Source organism: Callorhinus ursinus, unplaced genomic scaffold, assembly GCF_003265705.2.
Source record: "Callorhinus ursinus isolate GAN/ISIS: 27379988/994484 unplaced genomic scaffold, GSC_fseal_2.0 scaffold14, whole genome shotgun sequence".
In the NCBI taxonomy this organism is placed as follows: Eukaryota; Metazoa; Chordata; class Mammalia; order Carnivora; family Otariidae; genus Callorhinus; species Callorhinus ursinus.
In genome coordinates this window covers 6,476,621-6,504,207 of record NW_027397076.1, presented here as the reverse complement: position 1 = coordinate 6,504,207, position 27,587 = coordinate 6,476,621, and the positions used below count along the sequence as shown (strand labels likewise).

Below are 27,587 nucleotides of genomic sequence, written 5' to 3'. Positions count from 1 at the left end.
AAGTTCTGGAGATACCAGGCAGCCAAAGTAGGAGATGAAAAACCAGTTGTCCTTTCTGCTGTAGAGGTTGTGGCCTTCTTAACTTCCAAAGTATATCTGCACACATTTTTGCAGTTAATAGTTTCCATCAGCAGTCCTCTGAAGACCCAATAGCAGCGAGAATCATCGTCTCTAGTTTGTAGATCAGAAAACTTAGGGGTCAAAGCATGTGCCTGGCCAGAAGTATCCTAGCTGGTTTATAGTGTGCACATTTCCCACAGCCACTGGACCAGATGCCTGAAGGACACTGCCCGCCCTGGTCCAGCTCTGTATAGCAGGGAACTCTTCACCTCAAACAACAAAAACCAAGGAGTCGAGGGCCAAGACAGACCTTCAGAATTCTCCATGGCAAGGTCACAGTGTGCTCGCTTTTGCATTCTTGATCATAGCCAGAATTTTAATCAATATTAAGTTGTCAACTCTCCAAAGCATTAACCAGGGGCATATCCTTGGCTTGCCCAATATTCTTGATTTTTAAGCATTTCTTTTCTTGCATACTAGGGAGATTGTTGGAGCTGCACCAATACCCCCAGCTGCCCAAGGTGGAGTAAACCAAAGGTAATTATGAATGCAATGATAATGTTTGGAGCACAATGTTTTTTCCATTATCATACCCCAGTGTTCTGGTTGTTGTGAGTGTGTGTGCATGGGTGTGCATTTGCGGGTCTGTTGTACAACTGCAATTAGCCTCATTCTTTCGATAACCAGGCATCCTTAGCCTCATTGAGCCCAGGCAACCTGTCAACCCAGTACCCACCTTCTAGGAACTGTCTAGAAAAATCGTGGATTGTAGACTTAAAAGGGACTTCAAAGATAATGATAATTATACAAATAATAGCTGCATTTTGTTGGCTGCTATCCCTGTCCCTGGCTGTGCACTGGGCCCTTTATTTATTTATACATTACCCCTCATTGTAACTCTCATAGGAAGCTATTATTTCCTCCACTTATGAAAAAAAAAATGTATCTCAGAGAGGGTAAGCAATTAGGCCAAGACCACAGAGCTAATAAGGAGCAAAGCTAGAATTAGGGTCCAGAAAGCAACATAAGAGTAATGGTTAAGCCAGTGAAATTTGGAGTCTATAGCTATGGGATCCAATTCCAGTGGGTAATCTTTGGCAAATTACATAATCTATATAGTTTTTCCTCCGTAGGATGGAGCTAATTACCATTCTGTGTGTGGCTATTAGGAAAAGTGCATTTTAAAATGTGGGTACAGAGCCTGGCACATAGTAAGCACTCATTAAATATCGCTTTTTTATTTATCCCAAAGCCAATTTCCCTCTACTCTACTAGTAAAACCTCTTAACAAAAACCCCCTTGAATTAAAAAAACAAAAACAAAAACAAAAAAACAAAAAACCACCCCTGCCAAACAAAATGGAACTATTCCTTCCCTACTGATGATTTGGGGGCCTTACCACAGAAGCCCCTCCCCCCATGGAAACCATCTCTCCCCCACTCCCTCCCCAAGAAACCGCACCCTTTGCAAACAGCTCTAAGGGTCAGCAAGTCCTTCCTCTTAAGACTGCGGAGAAATCTTTCTGTGGACTCTAGCTCTGCCGCCTCCCCCATCCATCTGCCTATCTACACCCCTAAGAAAAGAATTCCTTGTAAAGGGCTCCGGGGACCATGGAGTGCCGTTCTCGATTTGGGCAGTACCCAGGATCCTCCGCTGGGGGCGGACTAGAGCCAAAGAGCCCAAGTCCGGGCGGTGGAAGGCGGAGGGTTAGTGCGCTTTCTTCCTTTAGGGCGTGAAGGAGAAGTGTCGATACAACATGTCCTTCAAAGGGTACCTGGAAGGCTGCCGGGAGCAGTGCACCATGGTGATACGGCTCCCCAGGTGCTGCAAGGGCTACTTCGGGCGAGACTGTCAGGGTGAGGGCGCCTCTTACCACCTCGCGATTCTGAAAGGATTGTGCGATCACTGGGCAGTATTTGAAAGTAGGACGCTGTAAAGCAGGGGTGGGGGAGGGGGCGTCGGAATGCATTGCTCCCAGTAACCCCTCTAAGAGAAGATCCGCAATCATTCTAAAGAGTTGCGTAGCTTTCCTTCTACTTTTTTCCTTGTGTCCTATTTTGTTTTTTACAGAGCTGAGACCCTCCTGTGTATTGATTGTCGTTGTGTTGTGCTTTTTTGCTCAACATGATAGCATCAGATATTTCCCATGGTGCTAGAAACACCGTATTTCATTTCTGATGCTAGTCCAGGATACTGGTGAGCACATGAATTTAAATGCAAAGAATTCTACCTTGGCAGGATGTTATGCTAATATGAGGTCTGGGGGCCAATGTTTCCCGGACCCCCCACCCCATTATGGGATGTATGACATCACCTCCCTCTCTTGCCTCACCAGGAAAGGGCTCCTTGCCAAAAGATATTTAGGCCCATCCTGAAATCTTGGTGTATAGATAGAACTTATGGCCAATCATAACAAATGCCATGGCACTTCCCATCGGCCACACATTGTTTTAATTAAGCACATTTATTGCATGCTACTTCCCATATATAACAACACATTTAAACCTGGCAACAACCTCTAAGAAGTAGAGGCTCCATTGTTATCCCCACTTTACAGATGAGAAAATCGAGGCAGAGAGAGGCTAAGCATCAAGCCCAACGTCCCGCAGAGAGTCCCCAGAAGCCATGGTTTTAACCACCATGTGTCCTCCATTCACTGTGGTCCAGCTGAGAAAATTCTGGGCTGGGAGTACACACGATCACCCAGTACCCACACTCCATCACTTAAGTGTGCACAAAAATCGGTGGTGTCCCTTACATTTGCTCAACGCTTTATGTTTTCAAAGTGCTCTCAGTTACAGTAACATTGTTTTAAAAGATGCTGTTTATTTGAAAGAGGGAGCACTAGCGGGGGGGGGGGGTAGCGGGAGAAGGAGAAGCAGACTCCCCACTGAGCAGGGAGCCCAGTGCAGGATGCTGGGATCATGACCTGAGCAAAAGGCAAATGCTTAACCGACTGAGCCACCCAGGCGCCCTACAGGAACATATTCGATCCTCAGTCACAATGTGGTCTAGGTCATCATCATCATCATCATCATCTAGAGCTAAAAGAACTGAAGCTTCAAGAAATTCAGCCCAGATCTACTCAAATCCAGCCCTCTAACCCCCAAATACAACGCATGGTTCAGCATATTGCTCTGCCACGGTAGAATCCTATCAGATACATTTAAGTTCGTGCTCCAAAGGCCACTGGCTTGCCCTAAGCCTCTGGTGACACTCTGTGGGTGTATCCCCAGGGCCACGGTCTCTCTGGGCTCATACAGATGAGCCCCGCAGCTGAGGGCTGATCAGCAGCACATAACAAAGGTACTGAGCTGCTCTGGGTCTTGGGAGACTGTTAAGTCACTGCTGTTTCGTCTCTTCCAGCCTGCCCTGGAGGAGCGGATGCCCCCTGTAATAACCATGGTGTGTGCCTCGATCAGTACTCGGGCATAGGCGAGTGTAGATGCAACACAGGCTTCAACGGGACGGCGTGTGAGCTGTGCCTGCCAGGGAGATTCGGGCCTGACTGTCAGCGTAAGTGGCCCCCGCTGCCCCTGTTTTAGCCTCTTGTCCAGCCGTGTGCTCACTGTCCTCGTCCACATCACCTGCCTGACCCAGAAGCATCCCTCTTCCTCTCTCCCATCCACCTGCCTTTACATGCTTTTTCCTTCCCTGAATGTATTCCCAGTTGCCATCCACTGAAAGAGCCCCATCTCTAGAAGTGAAATGCACATCCCCTGCAGCCATCCACACAGGCCGTGGCTGAACAACACTCATTCAGTCATTCAACCAACATGCATTTAGAGTCCTTATTCGTTTTGACAGCTCATGTTTACAGTTAATGTGTATGGTGCACCTACTATGTGCCAGGCAGATATGGTTTATCATTTAATCCTCACAACTACCCTTTGTGGGAGGTACTGTTATTATCCCTACTTACCAGATGTGGAAACTGAGACACAAAGGGGCTAAGGGACTTGCTCAAAAGCCAGGAAATGTTCTAAGTTGTAGGGATACAGTGGTGTTGGGAGGGGGCCAAATCCCAACTCTCAAGGAATATACGCTCAGAAACAAAGGTAGTTATAAAGGTATAACGAAAAAGAAGCAGATGAAGGGGATGTGGCAGGCAGGGGGCACTGTTTTAGAAGACATCTCACACCGGGCATTTCTGAGGCAAGACTGAAAAGAGGTGGGGGCAGGTGTGGGGATCTCCGACGGCAGCTCTGCCCAAACCAATTTGCAGTCATGCTGGAAATGTTCTATAACTCTCCCATCAGGAATGGGAGCCACTAGCCACATGTGGCTATTGAGCACTCAAAATGTGTGACTAAGGAACTGATTTTTTTAATTTTAATTAGCTTAAACTTACATAGCCACATGTAGCAAGGGCTACTGTACGGAGCAGTGCAGACCAGACGAATGGCTTTCCTAGAAGAGAAATGAGCAAGTGCAAAGGTCCTGAGGCAGAAGTCGGCATGCCGTGCCCTGGTGGTGGCTGAGCAGAGTGGGCAAAGAGGAAGAGAGGAAGGAAATGAAATCTGAAGGCCACCAGGGGCCAGGTAACATAAAACGCTCTTGGCCAGAGACAGCTCTTCATCTGTTCTAAGTGTATGGGTGGCCAGTGGAGGACTGTGAATGGGGGAGCGCATTGAGCAGATTAGAAAGGATTGCTTCAGCTGCCCCAAGACGAACATATGGTCAGAGAGCAAGAGCAGAAGCAGGGCCACCTCTGGGGAACTGAATGCAACAATACAGGTGAGAGCCGGTGGTGCCTTGGGCCAGGGGGCTAGTGCTCAGGGTGAGGCAAGAAGAGAAAGAATTGGTACATACCTTGAAGATTTCACTGTTAAATAGATTTCTCTGTTAGGTGACCCCAGGTAAGGTTCTGTCCTCTTCGTATTCTGTTACATACCCTATGACGCCCTCTGCTTCTGTGTTTATAACACTCACCAAGTTTATAACTACATGTTCAAAAGCCAGTTCCTCCTAGACTGAAAGCCCCGTGAGAGCAGGAACCTTATGGTTTATGTGGTTCACGGTAAGCTCATTGCCTAGTTGTGTCCAGCCCATGCTAGCCACTGACTGTGTTATTTTTGAATGAATGGAAACGATGACGTCAGCATGGTCCTCCCACACTGACAACACAGCCAACAGGTGGTCAGTGAGCTGGCTGATTGGATTTCCATCCCTGCTCACTGACTGCCCATCACCCTCCAATTTGCTTTACAGTCTGCGGCTGCTCAGCCCACGGACAGTGTGATGACGGCACCACGGGCTCCGGGCAGTGCTTCTGTGAAACGGGGTGGACGGGCCGCTTCTGCGACACTCAGACAGGTCTGTCCCAGGAGCACTGCGGTGGGGCCTCCCAGAGCACCCAGTTGAGGGTGGGGGGGTCTGCGTGACCCCTGGAAAAAACCAACAATGCAGGAGTTTCCTTTCCCACACGGAAAAGATGATCTGGATACATGGCCCCAGGCCTCAGGAGGTTTGGGGACTTGAGGGAAAACTGGCTGAAAAGATTTAACTCAAAACCCACGAAACACGCATGCAGTCCTGTGCAATCACGGAAGGACCCAGCTCAGGCAGACAATACAGAGCTGGGCAGGAGTAGTCCCTCAGGATCTTGGTCCCATGTGCCAACACAGAGGCCGAGTGGTTTCACAGAAAATGCACCCTTCTGTGGAGTCCGGGATCTGACCCCTGGTTCTGCTAGTTAACTAGATGAATGGCCCTGGGTAGCCCACCGGGTCTGGGCCTCCATGCATTCATCTGCAAAAGGAAGTGCCTGGGGGCACCTGGGGGGCTCAGTCGTTAAGCGTCTGCCTTCAGCTCAGGTCGTGATCCCAGGGTCCTGGGATCCAGCCCCGCATCGCACTCCCTGCTCAACGGGAGGCCTGCTTCTCCCTCTCCCACTCCCCCTGCTTGTGTTCCCTCTCTCGCGGTGTCTCCCTCTGTCAAATAAATAAGTAAATAAAAAAGGAAGTACCTGTTCCACCCTTTGCAGGGGAAGAGGCGCTGACAAGAGCTGCCATTATCATTGTCACTCATGATCCTCATCACGCGATCTAGATCCTTCCTGAGCAGCCAGTTTTCTGAGGCATCCCGTACACCCTGAACCCTGAGTTCTGGTGGAATGTCCAAGATGTGAAGGTTGAATTACCCACTGTGAACCACTAGGGGCAGGAGGGCATGACTAAATTCTCCCTCTGGGCTTAAGCAACCTGAGATCCCAGAATCCCTGCACCTCCCCTCCTCCCTGACCACCCCATGGCTCCACGTTGCTTGTTGACTGGGCCGCCCCATTCACTCACCAGAGCTCCAGACTTCTCCCAAGCTGAGCGGTGCCCTCAGAAGGCCATGGAATTTCTCCTCCAATTCAACAATCTCCTTCTGGGGACCCCATACCCATAGGGCCAAAGAGCTAATCTGCCAAATGTATCCTTGTTGAGGTATAAAGTTTTAACTGGTTGCCCATAAAGGTTACATGTTACCGTTTAATATGACTAACATGGCAGAGTTAATGTGTTAGCATTATGGAGTAATTCTGGAATCTCAGAATCTCCAGGCTGGGAGGAACCTTAGCAAATCACCCTATCCTCCCGCAGAAAGGGCACTTCTGAAACACGGGGACAGACTAGACAGTGAGTCTTGGTGCATCCCATGTCCTCACACCACAGGTACAGCAAGAACAGTAACCTCTCTGTTTGCAGCCTTGCCCCCCGTGTGCACACCTCCTTGTTCTGTTCATGCCACGTGTAAGGAAGACAACACGTGTGAATGTAACCTGAGTTATGAAGGGGATGGATTCACATGCACAGGTAGGTGCCGTTGGGGCACGTGTGAAATAGAGCGGGGCAGGGGCAGAACGGGACTTGGTCAGAGTGCCTGGACTTCATCCTGACCCTTCTACTCCTGCCTGGGCCATTTTCCCAATACCTACCCTCTCTGTGATTCTGTCTCCTTAGTGGGTTTGCCCATGCCTGACCCACCTACCTCCCAGGTCATTGCTCTGAAATCACTTTGCACGCTCAAAGTGATGCACTTTATTGTATAGTGTTTTTGTAACTCTCCAGGTAATCCAGCCTTACTTCAAAAAAAAAAAAAAATTCAGAAGATACGTTATAGTACTAAAAAAAACAATAGTTACTCTCATCAGTTGGTGAAAATCACCCTGACCACTGCCATGTCTGTAGTTAGTAGTTAAGACATAGGTTCACCCGTGCAGAGACCCAAAGGGACAGTGGCATAAACAAGGCAAATGTTTAGATGTATATTTTTATCTCATATAGTAGTTTGAATGGAGGCATCCAAAGCTAACATAGCTCTGAAAGGACATCTGGGAGCCCAGACTCCTTCTATCTTGTTGCTCTGCCACCATTCACTTGCCTGGCCTGAGACGGTCAGTACCATCAGCACATCCCAGGCAGCAGGATCAGGAAGGTGAGGAAGGAGGCAAACTTCCTTCCCTTTAAGGATGCACCTAGAAGTCGTTAAAAATTTTGTCTGTTCCCATGCCATCGGCTGGAGCCCCATCGTCTGTCATACCTAGTTGCAAAGGAGTCTGGGAAATGTAGTCTTCATTTAGGCAACCAGGAGCCCACTAAAAATCTCTTACTATAGAAAAAGGAGACAATAGATATTGGGAGAAACCTACCAGTCTATGCCACATGTACTTGCTAACTTTTTCATGAATAAATACGCAAATAAAGATACATAGTTTCTTTACAGAAATGAGATCTCACTATACCTGCTGTTTTGTAATCTGCTACAAAGCAGTCCAGAACTAGGTCACTGACCAACAACTGCAGCAAAGACCCAGGTTCTCTCTCTCCACTCTGCTCTCCTTTGGATGAGGCCTTTTGTCCTCATGTTTATTCTCTCAGAATCTCAAGCAGCTGCCATGCATGACTCCAGGCAAAAGCCAGGCAAGAGACATCAGATGGCTTCCCTGCTGCTCCTGAGGCTAGAGCTAATCTAGTACTGGGTTGAAATTTGGGAGATCGTGAAAACAAAGGTCCTATCGGGTAGCACAACACAGTGGGGAAAGCATGGGCTTTAGGGGTCAAACCAAGCCAAACCAAGTTTAAATCCCAGGCCCACCACATAATCACCGTTTTGCCTTTGTCAGGTCAGTTAAACTCTGGGTTTCAGTTTGTTCATCTGTAGAATGGGGGTAACAACGCCCATCTTATGAAGTGCTCAAGAGTACTGTAACTCCACACACGCACGCACGCATGCACGCAAACACACACACAACTGTCTTAACATTAAAAGCCCAAACTCATTCCAAAAACTACTGAAGGGGAGCCTAGAGGTATGTGACAAAGGGGGTCAGAGGTGCACAGGGGTCATCAGGCCTGGTCTCGGAGGCTATCAGCCACAGGATTCTAGTGTTCGCAAAGGCTAGCCCAGGGGCTATAGGGAATGGGGAGAGAAGACCCCAACATGCTGGGGCCCATTTTCTCCCCAACGCCACCCATCCCAGGGTGACCCATGCCCCACATTCCACAGACAGTGGTTCAATGAGCCCTCTCCCCTCTGCTCCTGCAGTTGTGGATTTCTGCAAACAGAACAATGGGGGCTGTGCGAAGGTGGCCAGGTGCACCCAGAAGGGCACAAAGGTGTCCTGCAGCTGCCTGAAGGGCTACAAAGGGGACGGCCACAGCTGCACAGAGATAGACCCCTGTGCCAATGGCCTCAACGGTGGGTGTCATGAGCATGCCTCCTGCAAGATGACCGGCCCGGTGAGTCTCTCCTCCCCCAGGGAAACTCGGGAGCAGTTCTGTGCCTTGCTCAGCCTCGCTCACTCTGCTTACCGTTTGGCCTTCTCCTCAGCTTCCTTCCCACCGGACTCTTATGTCTTGTTAAGTCTGCAGACTAAACGCCAAGCGGCATCCTAAGCAGAAAAGGGGCACGAGCGGGAAAACTGGTGAAATCCACATACAGTCTATTACTCAGTTGATAGTAGTGTGCCACCACTTATTTCTTAGTTTTGTTTTGTTTTGTTTTTTTATTAGAGAGAGAGAGAGCACAAGAGCAGGGGGAGAGGGAGAAGGGAGGGAGAAGCAGACTTTCCGCCGAGCAGAGAGCCCGATGCGGGGCTGGATCCCAGGACGCCGGGATCATGACCCGAGCCAAAGGCAGACGCTTAATCAACTGAGCCACCCGGGCGCCCCCATTTCTTAGTTTTGACGAAGAGACTATGATTAGGTAACGTAGGGGAACCTGGTGAAGCGTACATGGCAACTCTCTCTGCTATCTTGGCAACGCCTCTCTAAATCTAGAATTATCCAAAGTAAAAAGTTTATTAAAATGAAAAATGTCGGCAAGAAGTGGGGGGAAAGTGCAGGTTTGGGCACCCACTCAAGTCTTTTTAGAAGAGGATCAGTGCCCTGGTGCCCAGTTTATCTGCTGGGAAGAGAAGACGGTGGAAGATAATGTCCATTACGGTCATTAAGTGTGAACTTAGAGTCACTCTCTGAGTCCTAGCTCCCGCACTTACACTCTAACCTGGGGCCAGCTACTTGATTTCTCCGAGCCTCCGTTTCCTCTTTTGCCAGGTGAGCCTAATAAAAATACAGCCCTCATAGAATTGTTGTGGGGATTAAGTGAGATCATTCATTGATTCGGCAAGGGGTCATCAGGGACCTACTATGTACTGTTGTCAGGGCCAGGGACGTAGCATTGAAACGTGTGGGGAGAGGGGCAATGCTCTGTGCAGGAATAGGTGCAGGAGGTACTTCCAGAAAGCACCAAGAGTCAGGAAGAACATAAATTGGGCCAGTGTGATAGAAGGGACGGGGAGAGTTGCTTTATTTAATGGGTCAGGGACACTCTCTCCGAGGAAACGAAATTTGAGCTGAGAGGACATTTCGTCATGAGCCTGTACAAACATGAGACGTGGCCGTGACTCAACTGCCACTATTTACAGGCGAGGCATTTTCCTGGTGCTTCTGAGCATCTCCCGAACTGGATGGGGGCCCACAGAGCACATAGGGGTCCTGGGGCCCTAGAAAAGGGGCTTCTCATCTTTTCGGCTCTCCCCACAGGGCAAGCACAAGTGTGAATGTAAAAGTCATTACGTGGGAGACGGGATAGACTGTGAGCCGGAGCAGCGGCCCATCGACCGCTGTTTGCAGGACAACGGGCAGTGCCACGCTGATGCCAACTGCGCCGACCTCCACTTCCAAGGTCAGTGTGGCTGGGGGCTGCCTTCAGGCTTGGGGAAGGGACTCCTGCAAGAGCGAACAGGAACGGAATTAAAAACCAGGCCAAACAGCCCGCTCATTGCCCAGGACTCGGTGCCCAGGGGGGGAGCAGGCTTCGATGGCAGAGGACTGGAAACACTCGCATCTGGACCCGGAGCCTTAGAACCAGGAGGGAGCGTAAAGGTCATCTGTCGTGAATTTTCCTGATACATGCTTTCCCCAAGTTGCTTAGCAACCATCGACTGGAACTGAATCTAAGGAGCATAGTTTAGGGTTTAAATAAGAAAGAGGAAGCACCTGCCATGTGTAGATGCAACTTCTCAGCAGTTGTTTTGATAATACAACTTGATAGGCAGGTAGGGCATTCTCCTCCAAGGCTGATCTGAATGGCTTGTAATAAAACCACAGGGGTCATAAAACTAGGAATCACAACACACAACAAAGTAGAAAGCCAAATGGGACGTGCAGAGGTGCAGGTGATAGGGCATCTTGAAACCTCATGGAGGAAATCCACGAAGGACCCAGGGACATCATTCTGAGCCAGGGCAGGGAGGGACTGCAGGGGTTCAGAGAGCGACTCGGGGCATTACGTGCTACGGCCGATCAGCGTTTATTGCGTGTCTCTGACTGGGATGGGGTTGTTTTAGAGACATGGTAATTCTCATGAGGCAGTTTTTACATATCTCAATAATAACTATTGAGTTAACACCTGTTACGTACTCTCTTAATCCATTTGGATTGCTACCATTGACTGAGTGGCTTAAAAACAACAGAAATGTGTTTCTCGCCGTTCTGGAGTCTGGAAGTCCAAGATCAGGGTGCCAGCATGGTCAGCTTCTAGGGAGGGCCCTCTTCCAGGCTCAGACTGCTGTCTTCTCACAGCAGAAGGGGCTAGGAAGCTCTCTGGGGTCCCTTTTATAAGGGCATTAATCTGGGACGTGGGGCTGGCTCAGTAGAGCATGCGCCTCTTGATCTTGGGGTTGTGAGCCCCATGATGGGTGTAGAGATTACTTTAAATACACACACACACACTAACCCCATGCAAGAGGGCTTTCCCCTCATGACCTCATTACCTCCCAATGGCCCCGCCTCCTAATACCAACACACTGGGAGTTAACATTTCAATCTGTGAATCTGGGGGGACACAAACATGCAGTCCATAACATGGACAGAATCCTAAGACACCTCAAGTCCCTTTTGGGGATGAGATAGAAGAAGCGTAAGCAAGGAAAATACACAGGATATATGACATTGTCTCCTTGCAAGGGGATTCCCACTGTAGCTGAAGAAATTTTTTAAATTGAGAAGACAAGGAAAGGCAAATCACAAAACAGAAGACAGCAGTTTATCTCGTGCTGATGGTTCAACTGAAATGAGAGAGAGCAAGAATAGAAAAAAACTGAAAGCAGGGACTTGAACAGATACGTGTACGCCCATGTTCCACCAAAAAGTGGAAACAACACTAGTGTCCATCGACAAATGAATGGATAAATACACTGTAGCCTGTTCCTGCAGTGGGATATTATCTGATCCTGGAAAAGGAAGGAAACTCTGGCATGTGCTGTAACATGAATGAAACTTGAAAACATTATGCCATGTGAAATAAACCAGACACCACAGGACAAATATTGTGGACATATGCAAGGGATCTATGTAACAGGCAAATTCATAGAGACAGAAAGTAGACTAGAGATTACCAGGGGCTGTGGGAAGGGGGATGGAGAGTCACGATTTGATGGTGACCACGTTTCTGTTTGGAACGATGGAAACATTCTAGAAATGGATAGTGGTGATGGTTGCATAACTTGTAAATCTACTTAACACCACTGAATTTTACCCTTAAGATGGTCAAAAAAGTAAATGGTATGTTATGTATATTTACCACTGTAAAAAAAAAATATTTTGAACAGTAGTCGGAGATGGGAAAGATCTCTGGGTAAGATGAGAGAGGGACTCATTAGAGAAGCCTAATAGAGGCCTGGGACTATGGTGGAGACTCAAAAGATGTCAAGCCAAAGACCTCAAGGTAACAGGGTCTCAACTAGGAAGAAGGGTGAGCCCAGGGCACCCCTATGGGCAGAGAGGGTGGTGCTCTCTTTATATCTCAAGAGAGCAAACCCCATGGTGGTTGGGTTAAAGCAGATGGGAGGGAACATGGCGCAACATTTGAAAGCTTGGTTGGGGACATTCTATGCTCAAGGTGAGGCTACCAAGCAGAGGGATTCTATAGGCAGTTGCTATTTAGGATCGGGGCTGAAATGAGCAGCTGGGACCAGGGATGTTGATCTGTGAGTCATTTGCCTCAAAGAGTGTGAAGTCTTTGGCTTTTGTCTTTAGGGCACGGTCCATCAGCCAGTCCTACCTGTTCCCATAGCTGACCCACAGGGGGAAATCTATTCAGCTCTTCTTTTCCAGGGGGCTTTTCTCTTCTGCTGTCTCCTGAATGCTAGGAAAGTGTTGGGAGTTTTACTAAGTGACTGAGCATCATAACTGAACCCACCTTCTGTTGAAGCTGAGTGGTTACCCTTAGCAAGACAGTATGGCATTGGGATAAGACCCCAGCTTTCCCTGTGGGCACGGATACAGGAGCCAGCCCACACTCCGGAGGAAGTGCCTACTCTTCCAGTTCAGAGGAAGGCAAACTCGTGCAGCCTTTATGGCAACCAGTTTACCCATGTGTGCTGGGAGCCATAAGATAATTCACGCCAAGACCTGGTAGCTCCATTTCAAGGAACCCATCCAATAGACACATAATCTAAGAAGGGAATAAAGATAAACATACCATCTCAGCATTACTTTGTATCATAGAAGATTATAAATAACACATATCTAACAGTCAAGGATGATCAAATGTACTGTTACACATCCACTCAGATGCACTATTAAGAATCACGTTGCCTTAGCAAGAAGACAAAGAAAAACATCTATCCATCCTTCCCCAAACTGTTATGCTGGTAAGTGTTTGCATTTTAGATAGGGCTGACAGGATCATACAACCTGTGGAATATTCTACTGGACTATGGTCAAAGATCTTGAGCTTAGCTCTTTTTTGGTGTAGAAAGTGACCTTTTAGTGGCATTTGGTAATGAACTGGACAATGTAAAAATGTAACTCAGTTCTTGAACTGTTTCTGGTCTCTGCTTTCAATTGTCTGGCTAAAAAAGATTTCAGCCAGGAAAAAATGGTAAGTCTTTCAGTATCTTAGGGGAGAGATGGCTAGAGAAAACTTTAAGGGCATAGTGGCGATCAGAAAACATAAGAGTCCTTGGCGAAAACTCTCTTTAAAGTATTTTTTCATGGCTGTAAAGTTCACAAAAATTATTCAATTAGAAGTAGTGAGGGGGAAATTCTGTTGCTGGAGAAAATTTATAATATGGGGGAATAATAATGATTCAATGTTAAGTTTAAAAGAAGATTTCTAAAAACTCTATATGCAAGATGCTGCCACATTTATATTGGATATGACATGTAAAGGAAGAGGTAAAAAGACTAGAAAAGTATGAAATTATATCATAATAAAAAGTTACCAAAAAAGAAAGTAAAAATTCTTTAGGGGAAGTACGCCAAAATGTTAGCCCTGGAGTAATGATTATTTCCAGGGAGTACGATTATAGGTGATTTCTTTTTATTTCTTTTCTTACTTTGATGGGTTACCCAAATTTCTACAATGAAATGTGCTGTTCTCATAATGAGAAAATAAATAAATATTTTAAATGATGTGCTTCAACATACCTTGAAGGGAAATGGTTTGCACCCTGGGACACAGCTCGTCTTCTGCTTTGCCAGTCTTTTGCCGGGAGCCCTGCCAACCAGCCGGACTGACCTGGACAATTGCTCTCTTTTCCCTTCTAGATACCACCGTCGGAGTGTTCCATCTCCGCTCCCCATTGGGCCAGTACAAGCTGACCTTTGACAAAGCCAGAGAGGCCTGCGCCAATGAGGCGGCAAGCATGGCAACCTACAACCAGCTCTCCTATGCCCAGAAGGTGGTCCCCAGTTAGTCAGCACCATGCAGGCAGGGTCTGCAGGGGACGAGGCGCAGCCTCTTCTTAACACGAGGGAGACCTGGGCTGTTGCCTTCTTGGAGGGGAAGGAGGGTGCTCCTGGAGCAATGATAGCAATTCGTCGCATCCATCAGACATGTCCTGTGTGTCGGACACCATGCCGGTGCTTTGTTGACAACCCTGTCCATCCTTACAGCATCCCTGGAAGTAGGCGTCACTATTCCCATTTTACAGACAGGGCATCTGAGGCTCTGAAAGGTTAAGTAATGTGCCCAATGTCACCCAGGCAAGAGGTGGCAGATCCAGTATTCAAAGGCAGTCCTTACTCCATGATAGTCAACAGCCAAGGCAGAAGCACAGACTGGGAGTGCATGCCTCACAGCTGAAAACCAGAAGGAGTTCCATCACCATAGGCCTAGGATCTCCCTGAACCCACAAAACAGCTGAGTTTCTCTGAAATGTCTGGAGGGGCTGTGGAGGTCATGAATGGGGATTGCCCCAGCTCTTGGCTGCAGCCAGGTCGGAGATGGAGCTCTAGCGAAGGCTACTCTCTTGGCCCCCAAAACCAGAAGCCCTGCTTATTTGGAAAGGCCAGCACCTTGGAGTTACCAGCTAGCAATTGCTCAGCAGGTGCAGAGGAGGTGACTGCCTATACAGTATGATTCTAGGGCCGCTCCTCCAGCCTCCCTCACCATCCAGTCTCTGCCTTCCTTCAGACCTGGCATTTCTTTACCAAGGAACAAAACCTCTGATCCCAGGCCCCAGCATATTGGAGGGTCTGAATTTTTGCTTCTCCTGCTTGCCGATTTTGTAGCCTTGATCAGGCAGTGGAAACCTCTGTGCTACTTGGCATGTTTGTATAGGACTAAAGGTAATAGGGCACAGTGACGGGTACATTCAGTTTCTAACATTAAGAGCTCTGGAATGGACTGCTCGGGCTTGAATCTCAGCTTAACTACTTGCTGGCTGTCTGACTTTGAGCAAGTTACCAACTCCTCTTTGCCTCAGCTTTGCCAATTATGAGATAGGGACTTTTTTTTTTTTTTAAGTTTCTATTGTATAGGGTTGGTGTGAGGGTTAAAAGTGCTGACACAGGGAAAGGCCTTTACAATAGAATCTGGCCCAGAGTAAGGTCTCAATAAGTATTACAATGATGATAATGATCGTGATGATGGTGGTGACAGTGATGGTGATGATACTGATGATGGTGGTGATGATGGTGATGATCATGGTGATGATGGTGATGATAGTGATGATGATGGTGATGATGATAGTGATGATGATGACAGCGATGGTGATGGTGATGATCATGGTGATGATCATGGTGATGATGGTGATGATAGTGATGATGATAGTGATGATGATGACAGCAATGGTGATGGTGATGATCATGGTGATGGTGATGATGGTGACGATCATGGTGATGATGGTGATGGTGATGATCATGGTGATGATGGTGATGAGGATGATGATAGTGATGATCATGGTGATGGTGATAATGGTAATGATCATGGTGATAATCATGGTGATGATAGTGATGATGATGGTGATGATCATGGTGATGATGATGGTGATGATGGTGATGGTGATGATGGTGATGATCATGGTAGTGAAAATCAATTCAAGCTCTATCAATGCACAGACAGAAGAATTTGCCCCCAGGAGTAGATGGCTAAGAGTAAATTTAATTTGAGAACACACAGAAATGAGTGTGAAGGACTTGGGCACCAAAAGAAAAAAAGGGTACCACTTTCATCTGTTCACTGAATCAATCAAGAAAAATTTAATGAACAGCTACTATGTTCCAGGCACAGGGGTACAGTTGACAAAATGAGCCATAACCCTGACTCCATGGAGTTTACAGTCTGATGGGAGAACAGACATGAACTAAAGGAGCCCACACCAAATAGGAAATTGTAGTTGATCCACGGCCCTGTCTGTGTCCCTACAGGCCAAGTACCACCTCTGTTCAGCAGGCTGGCTGGAGAGTGGGCGGGTGGCCTACCCCACAGCCTATGCCTCCCAGAATTGTGGCTCTGGCATTGTTGGAATAATAGACTATGGACAAAGAAACAACAAGAGTGAAATGTGGGATGTCTTCTGCTATCGGATGAAAGGTAACTACCCCAGCTACGCTTCGGATTCCAGGCCACGCAGCTGCTGAGCACCCTCAGCCTGGCCAGCCAACCTCCAAGGGAGAGCTGGAGCAGCCCAGGCCCCTCCCTCACCAGAGTGGGACCCTGTGTGCCCCTGCCTTCCAGATGTGAACTGCACCTGCAAGGTGGGCTTCGTGGGAGACGGCTTCTCGTGCAGCGGAAATCTGTTGCAGGTCCTGATGTCCTTCCCCTCGCTGACGAACTTCCTCATGGTACGTACCCTTTACCCCATCTGCTTGGTTCTGCCTCAGGGAAGGAGCGCTTGCCTCAAGGCTGTGATTCCAGAGGCGAGTCCTTGAAAGAAGCCCCATGCTCACAGTCACGGTTAAGAGCATGGGCAGTGGACCACACTGCCTGAATTTGAAGCTTGGGTTTGCCACTTGTGGCTCCACCTTCGACAAATTACTTCCCTCTCTGGGCCTCAGTTTCCCCAGTAAAATGGAGAGGATGACAGCCCCAGGCTCCTAGCATGATTATGATAGTGAAAGCACTTAGACCTGTGGCCCCACGTGGAAACGGCCACACTGGGGCTAGCTAGTAGGAGCATCTCTTTTTGCATCTAGAGCAACTTGAGGGTCTGATCTGCAGGAACAAGACGCTCTTTGGTCTTTGCAGACCGGGTGGGGCACAAGTTAGCTGGGCGGGCCTGGTGACCAGACAGTTATCAACGTGGAGTCAACCTGCACTTAGCACCATCCTTACAGTCAATTCAATACTCTACAAGTTATGCCTCGTGAAGAGAAAGCTCCAGTTGGAGAAGGATTTGGTGCCGACTGATCAAAGAACTGAGCTAATAATAACAACTAGATCAAGAATAACATTTCTTGAGCATTTATTTTGCACTGGGCATGCATGAACCCCGTCAGAGCACTTATAACTCAGCCCACAGAATGTAAGCTCCCTAAGGGAAAGGATTTTCTCTGCCTTGTGGCTGGCATATAGTAGGTGCTCAATAAACACGTGTTACTAGGAATAAATTCTCATGTCGGAACAAGACCCACTGGCTGTGTGCCCCTCAGCAGTTTAATTAACTTCTCTGGGCTTCAGTGGCCCTGTCCACACGACAAAGTCGAACTGGGTAGTGACGTTTCTTAAACTGTTTCAGCAAGTATTTATTGAGCACCTACTACGTGCTTGAGATATATCGGTAAGCAAAATAGACATACAGACTAATAAGCAGAATAAATAAGTACATAGTAGTGAATGCTAGGAGGTGATTATCCTGTTGGGGGGGAAAGGAGGGGAAGGGGGGAGTAGAGCGGGGGAGGGGTACCACCACAGGTTCCCATTGCAGGGTGATAAGGGACAGCCTTGGTGAGAAGAGGACACCTGGGGCAAGGGAGTTAGCCATGCAGATGTGGGGAAGAACAGTCCAGGCAGAAGGATGAAAGGCAAGAGTGGCCACACAAGTCTGAAGAATGGCAAAGAAGCCAGTGCAGCTGGAGCCGAGTGAGGGACAGAAGGGCCCAGGGGCAGCGGGGCAACAGGGTCCAGGTGGTTTGGGCTTCATGGGCCATTCCTCGTAAGGCCTTTGGTTTTCCTGTGAGTGAAGTGCAGGCCGTTGCAAGGTTTCAACAAGAGGAGACTCAAGATTTGACTTAGATTTCAAAGGACTGCCCAGGTGGCCATGTTAAGAATGGTCTTGATTCTGTGATGTGGCTGTGATGTGGTAGGGTTCGTAGAGCAAAGAAAAAGTGCTCCTAAAATTCTGCCAAGAGGCGGCCAGAAGAAACAGCAGCCGGAGGTGGGGCCGACGTCGGGAACACTCCCGGATGGGTGGTGCCCCGTGACCACCCTCCCCGACCACCCCCCCTCATCCCCTCGCCCGCCGCCACCCCAACCCTTGCACACCAGAGCTGATCACTCTTTCCTCTCCCCAGGAAGTGTTGGCCTATTCCAACAGCTCAGCCAGAGGCCGGGCATTTCTGAACCGCCTGACGGACCTGTCGACCCGCAGTACCCTCTTTGTGCCACACAACAGCGGGCTGGGGGAGAACGAGGTGAGGCGGGGGCCTGCTGTCTGTGCTTCACGCTAGTGCTTCGCCAGGATCTGTTATCTGTCACCACAAGTCACCCCAAAACTCAGTGGCTACACAGGTACTCAGCTCACCCCACTGTGGTCCTGGCCAGGCCTGCTCACGGGTCTGTGATGGCCTGGCTGTCCGCCGACGGAGGCCTCCCGTCCTCCAGAAAACTAACCCAGGCGTGTTCTTAATGGTGCTGGCAGTAAGTGGTAATTAGGAACAAGCCCCCATTTGGTCACATTGGTTAAGAGGCCACTGGTCCAACAGGTCATGCAGCTGAGCCCAAAGTCAGAGTGGGAAGCACTCAGAGTTACATGGCAAAGAGCACGAATGCAGGAGGGGTGAAGAAGCAGAGCCCCGGATGCAGGCAGTCCACCACACTAGCCTTCTTCACATCCGGGCACGCGGAGGGGATGGCAATTCCACACAGGTGGCTGACCGCAGGCTCTGGCAGCTGCAAGCCCTGTCCCACCCGAGGGCTGAGAGGAGCGGGACCTCTGCCCACAGTTCCCCACTCAAGACCCAGCCTTCCTGAGGACGACTCTCAGTGCCACAAGCTAGCTGGAGGTGCACCTCCGGCAGAGCCCAGACAACCAAAAGTCTGAGAGAAGCTTGACATGCCTTCTCTCCACGTGGAGGCAGAAAACCACGGCCATGAGAAGTGATTTTTTTTTTCTGTGTCATCCTTATTATTAAAAATAAAATTGCCTGGCTTCTATAGACCATTCTTATGTTTCTCCTTTCCTCTCAGACGCTGTCTGGGCGGGACATTGAGCACCACCTTGCCAATGTCAGCATCTTTTTTTACAATGACCTTGTCAACGGTACCGTCCTGCAGACTAAGCTGGGAAGTCAGCTGCTCATCACCTCCAGCCAGAAGCAGCAACAACCGGTATGAAAAATCTTCTGGATTCACTTGCAGAACTGGAGAGAATACATGCAAAGCTCTCAGCGTGCAGTAGGGGCTTAATAGATGGCAACTATTATAATGTGAAAGTAAACACTATACCTGCAGTCCGGGGACGGTGTTAGCTGCGCACCGTAGGACACCATGCTGTTAGGCAGCCCCTACCCCTTGGGGAGGAAACCACTGGTGACCACCAGCCCCGGAAACTGGTAATGATGAATGAGAAACTTTACATGAAACTATTTCTATTTTTAAAGATTTTATTTATTTATTTGACACAGAGAGAGAGATAGCGAGAGAGGGAACACAAGCAAGGGGAGTGGGAGAGGGAGAAGCAGGCTTCCCGTCGAGCAGGGAGCCCGATGCGGGGCTCGATCCCAGGACCCTGGGATCATGACCTGAGCCGAAGGCAGATGTTTAACGACTGAGCCATCCAGGCACCCCCACATGAAACCATTTTTAAAGCTTTCTGACTCTCCGCCTCTGTTTCACGGTGGTGGTGGTGGTGATGCTGTTGGTGATGGCAGGCATGGTGATACTGACGATCGTGAGAGCGATGTTAGTGATGGTGATGACGGTGATGGTGGTGGTGGCAGTGATGACCATGACAACCACGTTGTCAGAATCATAGGCACTTGTGAGGGTTCAGTGACTCCATGCTTGTGGCATGTGAGAACAGTGCGTGCTCGGTAGCAAGTGCCAAGTGAGTATTATTTTTTAATATTTACCTGATCGATGATTTCTTTTATTGAAGGTTAGTGGTTTAGACCAGTGTTTCTCAAATTTTAACATGCATTTGAATCAGGTAGAGGTTCGCTGAAATGCAGATCATAAATAATTCAGCAGGTGGAGTATGGGGACCTCAGGTTCCGCATTTCTAATGAACTCTCAGGTGATGCCCACAACTACAAGACAGTAGATCACGCTTTGATTAGCAGGGGATAAGATCACTTAAAAATCCATTTTCTAACAGCTCAGTGTGATGTTCAGAGCAGTGGACCCGAAGTCCAGAGGCTTAGGGTTGGCCATCTGCTACCTACGTGATCTTGGACAAACCATTTTCCTTCTGAACTCATCTGGTAGACAAGTTGGTGGGACAGAATGGCCCCTTGGGTTCCCTGCAGCTCTTCAAGCTGCCTTGCAGCCCAAGGGCACTAATGTGTCTTGTGCTGCCCATCGGTAACAATAGGCCTGACACCCGGGCTGCAGGACCTGGGAGAAACTGAGCAACTTCCTTTCATAGAGGGGTTGCCCACATAGGGCAAAGAGGCAGATGGCCACAGATCTCTACCAGCCCCCCTCTCATTTCCCCAGGAGACCAGGTTTGTTGATGGAAGAGCCATTCTGCAGTGGGACATCTTTGCCTCCAATGGGATCATTCATGTTATTTCCAGGCCTTTAAGAGCACCCCCTGTCCCACTGGTGAGTATCCAGGGCTCCTGGGGGCGGGGGTCCAATGTCTACTCCCTAAGAGGCAAACTGTAGCAAGAAGCTCTGTCTCCTCTCCTCTGGAGACAGGAGGAGCCTCCCACAGGTGGCCTCAGAGATTGAGGCCCTGGTTCATCCCACCCCTGCTCCAGTGCATTAGCAACACAACACCTGTCGCTGTTGATATTTGTTGAGTGAATGGGCCATTAGAGAAGCCACTGGAAGGGGAGTAGGAAATCCTGAGCTCTGGTGTGTCCCCTCCACTTTATTAGCTGTGCAACCTTGGACAAGTCTCTGGCCCCATTTTTCTCATCTGGAAAATGGGGGGTCATAATGCCGACCCCTGGGTTCTTGGGAGGATGAGTCGATAAATATAAAATAATTAGGACAGTCCTTGGCACACAGTACGGGCTATATGAGGGTGGGTTGGTTGGTGGTGGTAGTATCCTGCTTTCTAAAAGGTGGGGGGGGGGGGGGAGGGCGGTGAGCCCAGCTGTTTTCTGGGAAGCTCCATAGCATAGTGGTTAAGTGCACCAGCTTTGTAGCCAGGCTGGCTTCCGAGCCCACCTACCTCTACTCCTCATTGGCTGTGTGATACTAGGCAAAGCACTTACCCTCTCTGGGCCTCAGTCGCCCCATATAAAAATGGAAACAGTAATACTTGCCCCTATCTCTTGGGGCTCTTATAGGTTTAACTGGATTATGTCATGGAAGGGGCTTAGACAGACCCTGGCAGTAGGAAGGGCTAAATACATGTTAGCTATCTTATCCTTATTTTTATCCCAACCGGCCCCAGATGCCTCGGGCCAGCAAGAGTGCAGTGGGCTCCAGAAAGCTCTCCTCTCTGGGCAAGGCACCAGGTTTAAGTATCACCCCTCCCCTTTCTGCGGGCAGGCTTCAGTGCACACCGGCGTGGGAACAGGGATATTCTTTGCTACCGTCCTGGTCTTTGGAGCTGCCGCTTTGGCTGCATATTCTTACTTTCGGCTAAACCGAAGAACAGCTGGCTTCCAGCGTTTTGAGGTAAGAGAGACATGGGAACATGGTGACGGGGGAGATTGGAGCCCAGCCCGACTGGCCGCTTCACAGAGCTCACCCCTGGGGAGCTGGGGGCTTGGCTTGGAGGCATATTCACCAGGGGCCCAGAAGCCCCCTCACCTTGGAGGATTTTGAGACAGGCACCCGCTCTGATTGGCGGGGGTGGAGGACAGGGTCGGGGACCCGCACGGTCAGGCCTCCCTCTGCAGCCAGCCTCAAACTGGTGAGCCCCACAGGGAGGTCAGTGGATCTCGGCTGAGCAGGGGGGACCCCCGGGGGCCGGGTGTGGCCGCAGCACAGCAGCTGAGCACCCTCCCCTCTGTGCTTTCCGCCCCCACGCCACCCAGCCTCTCCTCCAGTTGCCTCCCCCAGGCCATTCCCTCCTCGCAGAGCAGATGCCTATTCATAAGCTCCAGCATCTCTACCACAGTGTGCATGCTGTAGGAGTCCTTTCTTACTAAGTTCAAGGACAGGCAAAGCCACTCCAGGGTGATAGGAGTCAGAAGAGCAGTTACCCTCGGTGGGATGGGGTCCTGCGGGCATGGGCGTGAGGACGCTTCCTGGGGAAGGGGGAGGGGACGGAAACACCCTGTGTGCCGGTTTGGGTGGCCGTCATGCTTGGATGGACATAGGAAGTCACTGAGCCCAGCACTTAAGAGGGGCACACGTGATTACTGTAAATCAGAAGAAAAGGCCCCCAGAGGAGGAGGTGGGGCGTGGCTTGCTTTACCCGCCAGCTTGGATGAGGCTCTCCTGCCCTGGGGACACAGCCTGTGCCTGTCTTCCCAAGCAGTCGGAGGAGGATATCCACGTCGCGGCTCTTGGCAAGCAGCAGCCTGAGAATATACCAAACCCCTTGTATGAGAGCACCCCGTCCGCTCCCCCAGAGCCTTCCTGCGACCGCTTCATGGTGAGTTTGCCTCTTTACCTAGGCACAGATGCAGTTGGGGAGCACGAGAATGAGGTCTTCCAGCAAATCCAATTGGAAAGCTTTGCACCAAGGAAAGCACATTTCCAGATTGTGTCTCGGGGCAACAAGCCTAAAAGCCAGTATCACAAGCTGACTGAAGCCATGTGGCTGTTCAGTGTCCCTGGGTTCTTCGGGGTGACGTCTCCAATAATCAGAGGTAATAGGGGGGCAGAGGCAGCTCACCCCCCACCTCGTGACCAGGTGAGAAGTGGTTTGTCACACGAAGAAATCTTGGGCTGCATTCTGCTGCAAACATTATGAGGTAGCCAGTGCAAAGTAAGACTCAGGCCTTAAAAAGTTTTTTTTTCCTTATGTTACACTTTAAACTTATATTTACATTGTTGGGGTCCCTGCCTGGCTCAGTTGGTAGAGCATGCAATTCTTGATCCCAGGGCCATGAGTTCAAGACCCACATTGAGCATGGAGCCTACTTTAAAAAAAATTTTTTTTTAATAAACTTTTCTTTACATCGTTGCCAAAATTTTTCTGCCCATCGTCAGAGCTGCTTCTTGCCTTTGGAACTATGTTCCTTTTGATGGCAGCAGGCTGGGTCCAAGGACCCAGAGGGGGTCCCACAGGACCAGCCAAGAGGGTCGGTGGCTTCAAGCAGGATGGAAATCAAACACAAGCCAGCGGGAAGTAAGAGCAGAGTTTATTGAAGATACAGCGAGGGCAGGTACACATGGAGCGCCTGGGACACTCAGAAAGGAGAAGGAAGGAGCATGAGTCCTGTCTTTGTTCTGGGTCTGGAGCTTTTATTGAGGACAGTGGTCTGGTGTATATGTCCCTGCAGGCATCCCAGAGCTGGTTAGGATAAAGACCAGGGCCCAGGTGTTAGTCCTTAGAGCCAGGGGGCCTTGGCCTGGAGCTGTCTAGCTGCTGGTGGCCCGGAGTGCACATATGATAACTTAGGCCAGTCATTCTCACCTGGTCCTTCCTCAGATGTTATCTGTTCTAGAGAAATCATGAACTCCTTGTCCCTTCCAAGGAAGACATAACTATTTGCATTACGAGGCATGTGGAAGGTGCGGTGGGGATGCAGGTCCTAGCGAGAGTAGAAGCAGGAAAAGGAGCAAAAGCAGATTTTTGCAGAGTCCCTCGGTTTCCCTGTCTCACTCTGATCAGGTCTTTTATATCTAGAGGGACATGTTCTGCTCTGGTATTCCAGGAAATAACCATTTGTTTCTAGTTAGTGATCCCTGAGCTTGGATGGAGCTCCACTGACTTCAACCCAGGGGGAGCCCACAGCAGGGTACCCCATTCACACTGAAGGTGGAAGGTACACCCTGCCTGTAGCCTATTACCAGGTCTGGACTGAGAAGCTAAGAATAAAATTTAATTCTTCCTTTTATATGAAGAAAAATTGACAGCTAGAATGTACCTCAGCAGACTGAGCTGACAGCATTACTCAGGTTCAAGGAAATCACCTGAATCTGGGCTGTTGGTCTAGAACCCTCACAAAGAAGTAATGGGGTGGCTCAGTCGGTTAAGCATCGTCTGCCTTCGGCTCAGGTCATGATCCTGGAGTCCTGGGATCGAGCCCCGCCATCGGGCTCCCTGCTCGGTGGGGAGTCTGCTTCTCCCTCTGAACCTCACCCTGCTCCTGCTCTCTCTCTCACACACTCTCTCTCTTAAATAAAAATCTTAAAAAAAAAAAAAAAAAGTAACCAAAGCCAAAGAGCCGCTGGGATTGTTTTATGCATGTACGTATGCTGTCCCACCCCTCAAGACTTTATTATGGCTGTCGCATTCTTGCAAGTTGGCACTGAAACATTACCGAAATATTTTATTGTGCCATTTTTCAGCTCGTATAGTGCAACAGACGTTTTTGTTCTTCTGCAGTGAACCAAACGTAAATGTCTTGTGTTCTCGGTGCCCGTGGTAGCAGAACTAATATCTTTGCAATAGACTGAAAAATAACCAGATCATATCCTATTTTGTTTTTCTAATCAAACCATGTAAAAGTTTCCCCATCCAAATTGAAAGGGTAAGTTCAGCTGTGCATTTATTAACTAGTAGTTCATTTCTGCAAGCACTGTTATGTTGAAATCAACCTCGTTTAAAAAGCTGGTGGGGCAGGGGGCGGGGGGGAGGGTGCGGAGTTCCATCTCATTCTGTGCACTTCACACCTTCTCGGCTGCCTGTCCTCTTCTGAGGGCTCCGTCCGCACCACGCAGGAGAGATTCTCCTGAGGCAGGAGAGAGTGTGTCCCAAATGCAGGAGTCAGATGAACCTTTCTAATCAGGCCAGGCGGCAAAAATGTTCCAGGAACAGAAGTCCTAAGCTGAGGGTGCCATCCCCAGAGGGACGTCCTCATTCTCCTATCTTTTATGTTGAAGGTGGGGTGCCCATACAATATTTGTGGCCAATCCAGACATCCGGAACACATCCCTTATGCAAATTAGCAACACTTCGGTGCCAATCAGAGCTGCAGACAGCACAGGGCATGAGTGCTGCCTCCAGAGTACGGTTTCTGATTGGACTCCCTCAAATGCTCAAGAGCCACCCTGGGTTGACAAAGAATGTTTAACTTGAAAGCAGTTTTTTGTAATCACATTAATAGCCACCTTTTGTAGGGTGCGTGTACCTTCCTTAATACAGTATCTGATTTAATCCTCATACTTCCCTGTGAGAAAAATATTATTATGGCCGTTTAGAGATGAGGAAAAACAGCAAGAATGGAAATGATCTGGGGCCCATAAGCTTCAAGCAGCAGGGACCACCCCCAGAACCATCATACCGTCGTCCTGCCTCCCAACACAACGCTCCTACCACACACGTGTTCACAGGGCACTTGGAGAAGAATTATTTTAGGCTATGGGGAAGGAAGACATTTTCTTCCACCCTCTTAGGGTCCCTGGCTGGATCTGAAAAGTAATCTAACAGATTCACAGGGAAAAAGCATGTAAACTTTATGGACAGTCTACATGTACCTGGGAGCTTTCATGAGAGAATGAAGACCTGAAGTAACCAGAGCAGGAACCTTTTCTATCTTTTATACAGAGAAACGGCACATTTGTGGAGAATTGACAAGACAAAGGTTTGGGCTTGGGGGAGTACATGGTGAACTAAGTAGGAAGCTAAAGAGTTTAACCAGGTTGTTTGTATGGATTTCCGGGCCCCAAATTCCTGTCTCTTAGGTGATCAGCGTCTTCTCTCCTCCTGGTGCAGGGAGGGTTTTATGACCTGTTCGGAGGAAAAGGGGCGAGGTGGGGAAGGGTCAGAGTGACCATCCTACTTCTGCTGTTTTTTCAAAAATTCCTTCAGTTTTAAGATATTCAAACTGCCAAGGTGCCATATTTGGGGATAGCACGTTCTGAACCCCTTCAAAGCCTCAGACCAGGGGCCAGAAGGAATGCTCAGCCTAGAAAGATCCAACAAGCAGAAGGGCCTGCCCCCAGTGTTTCAGAGACCTCTCTTTTCCAGGACCCCGAAGACCAGCAGCTGGACAACAGTGACCCCCTGGGGGCGTTGTGAGGGCCCAGACCTGCTGCGGCCAGCCACCCCCCTCGGCCATCTGCCCACCCACCCGAGCCTCCTCAAAAAGGCTGTCAACTGTGAATCCTCGGCACCCAGTTGCTTTTTGGAAAGTAGGGTCCTTTCACACTTTAAAGTATGAAGCACTCAAGCCATACCTCATCTCTTTGGTTAATCTGGGGGATTACTTTGTTTCGGTGGGTGAGGGGCCATGTTAAACCTACCCACCAACCCCGGGGGACTACCCCTCCACTGTCCTTCCTTTGTACCTTTAGACGGCACTTAAGTACATTCTCCCCAACACTATGACCTTATCTCCTTTCCCTGTTAGATTGTAAGCATCCAAAGGCAGGGACCTGCCTCATTCATCTTTGTATCTCGGGATGTGGTACATGCAATGTGCTCAATAAATGTTTATGGAAGAGAATTAAAGTCAACAGAACAAATCTGGTGTTCGGGGAAACAAAAATACTGTTTGCCACAGGAAGGGTCAAAGTGTGAAGGTAAAATCCACTTACTGGGGCTAAATAGGGCCTTTTCATTTAGCTAACACCTGCCTTATAAAGTCTTCTTTCTCAATTCTGTTTCGTTTGCTTGTTTGTGTTTAAGAAGACATGATAACCACAGTGCGATCCCACTTCACGCTCACTGGGGCAGCTAGAATCACAACGACAGATAATAACAAGTGTTGGCAAGGATGGGGAGAAATCTGACCCCTCACACGTTGCTGGGGGGAAAGTAAAATGGTGCAGCCACATAGAAAAGGTTTGACAGTTCCTCAAAAACTTAAATACAGTGTTACCATGTGATCCAGAAATCCCACTCCTAAGTATAAAGCCAGGAGAAATGGAAAACATGTCCACGTGATAACTTATATATGTGTTCTCATGGGAACATTATTCATAATAACCAGAAAGTAGAAACAACCCAAATGTCCGTCATCTTCTGACTCGATAGCCAAACGGTGGCATATCCCTTCAGTGAAATCGCATTCTGCCCTGCAAGGGAACGAAGCACTGATGATGCATGCCAACAACACAGAGAGAGCCTGAAAACGCCATATGCTAAGAAGGCAGACGCAAAAGACCACATACTGTATGACTCCATCTCTATGAAATTTCCAGAATAGGCAAATTCACAGAAAATAGATTAGTGATTGCCAGGGACAGGGAGTGATGAAAATGGTTCTAGAACTTTCCAGTGGTGATGCGTGGACTCGGGACAGTGTTGTACTGTGCACGACTCGCCCAAGCAGTGCAGGATGTCTACCACACCAGGCCCCTGCCCTCAAAAGGCCAGAAGTGCCCTTCCATCACCATGACAACCAACACCC

The 27,587-nt window shown here is 49.0% G+C and overlaps 1 protein-coding gene across 2 annotated transcripts in view; it reads left to right on the top strand.

Moving 5' to 3' along the window:
* STAB2 (stabilin 2) overlaps positions 1 to 26,827 on the top strand; it is a 145,236-nt gene extending 118,409 nt beyond the window's left edge. The window contains exons 54-69 of one of the 2 annotated variants that reach the window (XM_073900389.1): positions 541 to 597; positions 1,790 to 1,916; positions 3,427 to 3,576; positions 5,272 to 5,376; positions 6,753 to 6,860; positions 8,593 to 8,786; positions 10,092 to 10,233; positions 14,103 to 14,236; positions 16,206 to 16,371; positions 16,516 to 16,622; positions 18,291 to 18,410; positions 19,186 to 19,326; positions 20,656 to 20,763; positions 21,664 to 21,792; positions 22,601 to 22,717; positions 26,204 to 26,827. In XM_073900389.1, the coding sequence (XP_073756490.1) occupies positions 541 to 597; positions 1,790 to 1,916; positions 3,427 to 3,576; positions 5,272 to 5,376; positions 6,753 to 6,860; positions 8,593 to 8,786; positions 10,092 to 10,233; positions 14,103 to 14,236; positions 16,206 to 16,371; positions 16,516 to 16,622; positions 18,291 to 18,410; positions 19,186 to 19,326; positions 20,656 to 20,763; positions 21,664 to 21,792; positions 22,601 to 22,717; positions 26,204 to 26,254 (1,956 nt within the window). In that variant the 3' untranslated portion in view covers positions 26,255 to 26,827. Of the gene's footprint in view, positions 1 to 540; positions 598 to 1,789; positions 1,917 to 3,426; positions 3,577 to 5,271; positions 5,377 to 6,752; positions 6,861 to 8,592; positions 8,787 to 10,091; positions 10,234 to 14,102; positions 14,237 to 16,205; positions 16,372 to 16,515; positions 16,623 to 18,290; positions 18,411 to 19,185; positions 19,327 to 20,655; positions 20,764 to 21,663; positions 21,793 to 22,597; positions 22,718 to 26,203 lie in introns of both variants that reach the window. The other variant, XM_073900388.1, reaches the window with a different exon arrangement.
* The last annotated feature ends 760 nt before the right edge of the window (positions 26,828 to 27,587 follow it).